This window comes from Oreochromis niloticus, linkage group LG17 (genome assembly GCF_001858045.2).
Source record: "Oreochromis niloticus isolate F11D_XX linkage group LG17, O_niloticus_UMD_NMBU, whole genome shotgun sequence".
Lineage (NCBI taxonomy): Eukaryota > Metazoa > Chordata > Actinopteri > Cichliformes > Cichlidae > Oreochromis > Oreochromis niloticus.
In genome coordinates this window covers 9,074,468-9,080,639 of record NC_031981.2, presented here as the reverse complement: position 1 = coordinate 9,080,639, position 6,172 = coordinate 9,074,468, and the positions used below count along the sequence as shown (strand labels likewise).

The following is a 6,172-nucleotide window of genomic DNA, read 5'->3' as shown; positions in this document are numbered from 1 at the left end:
CACAGGCGGCGGACACTGCCATGGAAAACTGATGAACTGGTAACTAACTGTGAAACAAGATGCAGTTCATGACCCACAACAGAAAATATGCTGCACAATACACAGGAAGTAACAAAAACAATGGCATCGAATGCTTGCAAGAAAGGCAGAGAAAAGCACAGTGACTGGGAAAACAACAGTTCCTGATGGCAGATTAAATATGTTAAGTTTCATTCAAGTAATTTGATATTTGGAGTTAAAAACTCCAAATATGACATTTAAAAAACATAATTAATCTGTTGGGAAATTCATAAAAAAAGAAAGAAAGGAAGAGAAAAAAAGGCCATAACATGTTTACCAACTTTACAAAAATCTCTCTGTTCTCTATTGTTCATAGAATAATGCTTATTCAGATGAGACAGTGCAGTGGCCCATTGCTTAGTACTGTTGAATGACAACTATGAGGTCCCGGGTTCAAACTCAAGCAGGAGTTAGGAAAATCTAAGTTAATGCTGCTTACCTGACCTAGGACACTCTTAAAAAAGAGATTCTTAATGTGAGGAGTTTGACTTTGTGGCTGAATCAAAGCTAAGATGGAAAAATGTGAGTTACAAATTTAGATAGAACGAAGAAGCTCAGATATGGTTAAAGAGAGCTAGTAATGATAAAAGTCCATATTATGATGGGTTTGTATAGATTATTTGTATAAATTAAATTCAGAGGAAGGTGTAGCTGTAGCACATATTATTACCCAGTACTACAATTAGTTAAAAATGTATCCTTTTGAATACAAGGCGTTTATCAATTGCTAACAAGTATCAAATGACTAAAACAATCCAGGAATAGTAACAAAACATTGTCTTCTAGTGTTAAAATATATCATTCAGTTTTGTGTTTGTTTTTTAAAAAAAAAACCTTTCAGGACTTGGTAAGATTGATATAAGGAAAGATGATATTTCTATAACAATTGTGACTGTCATTCAGCCCCATAGGACAGGCTCTGGTTAAACATTAATCTCTAGGCGTCACTGTTTTTACTATGTACACATTCAGTTACCTTCCATCGCTCTTAAATATGAACCCAGTGAGTTCCTTCCACAAACACTGACTGCAGTGGGCCTCTGACCAAATCAGGTAAGAGACTGGAAATAAGTGTTTATGCAATTTTGATCCATTTATTGGAGTCAAATCCACATCGAAGTCTGGCTATGGATAAGTAACTGTAAATAATCAGGGATTCAAACTTTTATTAATAGAAATATAAAAATAATAGATTAATAGAATAATTGCCCTTTGACTTGGACTCCAACCTTTGCTTATTAAATGATCTTTGTGCTTTTTTAAGCCAGTCGTTTTACAACATGAGCCTATCCCTAACCGTGCTGATGATGACCTCTGTGTTGTTGGTGCTGTCTTTAGGTACGTTTCCCCACATTGCTCTTGATTTGGCTTTCACATTTTTTGAGCGTGTGTGTGTTTGGGTGTGTGTGTTTTGTGGACATAAAAGATGAATATTAGGAGCAGGACCTTCAAATATTTCTAGAAAAAAAAAGGCCACTCACTTTTTTTCCTACATGTGATGTGTCACTCTTCTTATTTTACATGTAACAGCTTGTAAATTAATTAAATACCCATTAGAGAGGTAATAGGCAAAAGGTTATCATTTTATAGTAAATTACTTAATTTAACAGTCATGCTGTTCATAATGTTTTTTGTTTTTAACATTATATATATTAGGTAAGTGAAAAATATGATCCTGTTCTGTTTTCATTTTTATAGGACTTTTTGACTTTACATTTGGAAGTCATCTGCGAAGGGTTTCGTTGTTCATGGAGGAGGATGAACAAAAAATGAACTGGACGGGTTCACTGAACGTGTGTCAAAGCATGGGCAGTTCATTAGTAACTGTGTATGATCAAGAGGACTTCGACGTTCTTTTAAAGAATAATGAACTAACAAAAAATGATTTGCCTGGATACAATTTGTGGTCAGGGCTGCATAAGAATAAAAGTAGTGTCACCACTTGGTCAGATGGAAAGTCACTCGCATTCAATATCTCACAAGTAACTAGTATTGGTGATGACCAAATATGTGAAGCTATGACGAACAGAACATGGAGAGCTTTCAACTGTTCGGACAGGAAGCCTTTCATGTGCTACAAAGGTAAGTCAAGCAAGTGATATTTGCTTGCATTTTAGTGCTCTCCCTTTTTTTCTGTTTCAAAAACAACACTTTGTTAGATGCCTCTTAAATGTTTGCAACACAGCACAGCTGCATTCATATTCAAGGCCTTCTTCTTTTTCTTTTTGTCAGATACAGTGTTTTTGTGTACATTTTCTACTCTTGCATTTGTAAGCAATGAATTGTGAACAGTGATGAGGTCCCAAAATGTTAATCTGTATGCTCAGTACAACAATCATATCAAAACCATGCGAAGTGTTTCCCTGAATGATGACAGGCTCAATGTTTTTTGTACAAACCAAAATATATGAATTTTTATGTGACGCCTCTGAGAACACACCGAACCAAAGAACAGATCCACCTTAAAACTTGGGATAAAGAAGCATTTATTATTTTAATTAATTAAGTGAATGACAAAATAGAAAACAAAATAAATGTTGTGCTTCTTTTTTGTTTGCAGATAATAATTATATACTGATTAAAGAGGAAAAGGACTGGTGCCAGGCACTGCAGTACTGTAGAAGACATTACACTGATTTAGTGAGCATCAGTAATAAGACACAAAACGATAAAGTGTCTGAAAAAGGAAAGAACGAAACCTTTTGGATTGGACTTCAATACGATCAGTGGACATGGGCAGATGGGAGTTGCTCTACATACAGAAAGTGGAGTAAACCTGGGGAAAAATCCTGTTCTGTTTTTGATACGATGGGTCTGTATCAAGTGAGCTGTAATGTAGAAAAAAACCCAATTTGCACTAAAGGTAAGCAAATATTAATTTAAACAAACTAACTTGACAGTTGCTATGACAGGAGCTATTAGCTATAATATTACTGTGAAAATTTTTAATGGAAAATTTTAAGTCAAAGTAACTATAAATGAAATCTTTCAAACAAAACTCCAGCCAGTCACCAATTCACTGTAAACTGATTAGCTCTAGCATTGCCTAGTGACACAATCCAATTCAGTTTTTTGATACTAGTGTGTTAACACAAGCACTTTTCCCTGTATTACCTTTTGCTTTACAGCAAGAGCAGAAGAAAAAGTACAAATACAAAGAAAAAACTTGAAAAAGATACATTCATGCATAAGGATATTGGAAAAATTTAAGTCTTTAAGTAAAAGCAAGACTAAAAAGACAGATTAAAAGTCCACTAAAACTTAATTGTTGTGTATATGTGTAAATGTGTATTTATATGAATACTTATCTTTGATAGATTCAGTTTGTCTTACTAAGTATTATTTCCACCTTAAGAGTAGTAGTTCTTTTGGCGTAGAAGGTTTGCATGCCGAATATTCATGATGTAACTGAACTTATATTATTACATGCAAATCTTACTTATATTTTTTGCGTGGCTTTCAGGCAACATGAGAATCAAAGTCATCCAACGTAAATTTACTTGGGAAGGAGCCCTTAACCACTGTGAGAGCAACCACAACGGCCTGCTGTGGATTGAGGATGAGGAAGATCAGAAGGTTGTTGAACAATGGCTAAATCATACTAATGTTGAAGGTCCATTCTGGATTGGTCTCAGGCAGAGTACTCTCTTTGGGTTCTGGATTTGGAAAGACAGAACAGTGGGCTACAGCAACTGGAAGAATGACAAAATACCAGCGATGCCCATGTCCAACCACTGTGGTGTCATTGTTAAGACAAACGCCACTGGGAAGTGGAAGGATGAAGATTGTTGGCGTCAGCATCATTTTCTCTGTGAGGAGGAGATTGTATTAATGAACAAAAAATAGTTCATAGTCATCAATCTTTACTGATAGACTGGATTAGCATGTAGAAACAATGTGGGGGTGATCAGGGAGTTTAAATTTAACACATCTTAAGAGCTCATGTCTGCTTAGTTCCTCAATAGATGTTTTTAAGTGTTCAGGTTGTTAGTAAGTAATCTAAGATTATGATACTTTATGATGTAGTATAAGATATATAAAACATTAATGACTATGTTTGTAGCAATAAATCTCAATTATTAGAAAAAAATAATTAATAGTTTTACATAAGAGAAAAGATGAAATGTTAGAAATTAAGGCTTGCTGTGTTTTGGTTTTTGTTGTTTGTTTTTTGGGGTGTTTTTTGGGACAGGGGTGATTATTGTTACATTTGAAATTAATATGCCACATTAAAAACGTTGCCATCAAAACTATTCACTTATGAAACATGGTTTAAGTTATGAAAGTCATATACTGTGTGGCATTTCACATAGACAAGGCGGGTTTTTTTAGAAAGTTTGTTGTGTGCATTGACATTCTTTGAGAATTTCATGCTTTCATGTGAGCTTTGTCCAAAGTAAAAGAAGAAAATGCTTTTTTAAATTTAACTCCACATGATTTGTTAGTTTAACATAAATGGCAGAAATATTTTTACTCCAATAATTTAACTCACTGAAGAAAAAAATTATAACTTATGCTACCTGATGCACCGATTAATATAGCCCACAGATAATGAAAACTGAGTGTTTTTTGTTTTGTTTTGTTTTGATTTAGAGTCCTAACTGGGAAATTAATTGTGTTTTTTTTCTTAACACATTTACTTAATCATGTTTTAGTCTTTGTTTTTAGTAACTTAACATTAGTAATTCATCTTGCAATTTCATATTATTGAAGTAAAAGTTTCTTAATCAGGATTACTGGGAGTTAATGCAAGTAAAATTAATCTAGCACTTCATAACAAAGTTATAATGTTGTGTGCTCAAACCCACCGACTCAAAATAAACAAAAGAAAACAAAAAGCACACAAACACACACTTAATACAGAGTCAAATAGAAGAGAAAATAAACATCATTGAAATCGAACTAAAATTCCTTCAACACTTAATGCCATTAGTATTAATCATTGCAATGTTAAAGTTTTAATGCTCTGTCTGTATGGACAGTAGCACGCCTAATGGGCTGAACTGGAAGAGGTTTGAGAGATGCTGAGACTTTAGCTGGGAGTGACCAGAGGGACAGCTCAGGTCGAGCGTCCTGGGGATAAAGTTAGAGAAGCAAGGCTGAGATGTTGTGGACATGTGCAGAGGAGGCATAGTGAAGACACTGGAAAAATGATACTGAATATGGAGGTGGAAGACAGAAGGAAAAGAGGAAAACAACAGATAAGATTTATGGATGTAGTGAAGGAGAATACAAAGAGAGTTGGTGTGACAGAGGAGGATGTTAGGGATAGGGTAAGATGGAGGCAGATTGTGCCACTGTGGCGGACCCTAAAGAAAGCATCCAACAAAAGAGGATGAAGACTAGAATAGGTCTGGAAAATGTACTTAATCGTTTACAATGTAAAGCATAAGTAAACCAACCCTAACATAAACACTATGCTAACAAATAAAATGCCATAAATACAAAGAAAGACTGAGACGTTTTTCCATGTGCTCAAAACTTGAGTAAAAAGTCTCAGTTCTGGTGTTTTCTAAAGCATTTTTCATGCAGTTTGTCCAAAGGCAAAAAGAGACGACAAATGAGAGAGTAAGTGAAACAAAGTGAAAAAATGAAAGGGAGAGCCATAGGAAGGGAGGGAGAAAAAGAGGAGCAGATGGAGGGAGGGGAGGAGAGACGAGCAGTGGGGCCTGACTATTAACGTCATGGTGTGAGCCTGGGGCTCCTCGTGACACAAGAGATGAGTGGACATATTTAGCATAAATGCCAGACAACTCCGTAGCAACTAGCCAACCCATTACGTCCTATAATCGCAGGTCTGAACTCCCACTATTAAGTGCTCACATACAAAAATGAAGTCCTAATTACCTGCACTGGTTGGCAGCAATATTGTTGACAGGTTGGTGGGCGTCAGTATGTAATTGTTGGACTGTTGGCTAGCCTTCATCTTGACCATCTTCAAACTTAACATGCAATAACAGTTACTGAGTTGAAAGCAACACTTGAGTTAGGTCATCATTTGATTTTAATCTCAATCACACAATAGGCATCCTATAATTAAACAAACATAATCTGCAATTCAGTGCTTTCTTTTTAATAAATGGTTTACATTTTTAAGACATTTTCCACTGCC

General features: G+C 35.3%; 1 protein-coding gene across 2 annotated transcripts; it reads left to right on the top strand.

The window, feature by feature from the left end:
- Positions 1-1,024: 1,024 nt before the first annotated feature.
- On the top strand, positions 1,025-4,313 carry LOC102077680 (C-type mannose receptor 2). Of its 2 annotated transcripts, none has more exons than XM_005455659.3 (5): positions 1,025-1,113; positions 1,325-1,398; positions 1,759-2,142; positions 2,621-2,923; positions 3,524-4,313. In XM_005455659.3, exons 2-5 carry the CDS (start codon positions 1,341-1,343, stop codon positions 3,904-3,906), a joined length of 1,128 nt encoding a protein of 375 aa, XP_005455716.1. In that variant the 5' UTR covers positions 1,025-1,113; positions 1,325-1,340; the 3' UTR covers positions 3,907-4,313. The 2 variants fall into 2 exon arrangements, with proteins under 2 accessions (XP_005455716.1, XP_025755136.1); XM_025899351.1 differs by having other exon boundaries at positions 1,088-1,113; positions 1,329-1,398.
- The last annotated feature ends 1,859 nt before the right edge of the window (positions 4,314-6,172 follow it).

Coding starts and splice junctions, on each gene's coding strand:
- LOC102077680 (XM_005455659.3), top strand. CDS start 1,341: ATGAGCCTATCCCTAACCGTGCTGATGATGACCTCTGTGTTGTTGGTG. Junction 2,143..2,620: donor GCCTTTCATGTGCTACAAAG/GTAAGTCAAGCA, acceptor TTTTGTTTGCAG/ATAATAATTATATACTGATT. Junction 2,924..3,523: donor AAACCCAATTTGCACTAAAG/GTAAGCAAATAT, acceptor CGTGGCTTTCAG/GCAACATGAGAATCAAAGTC.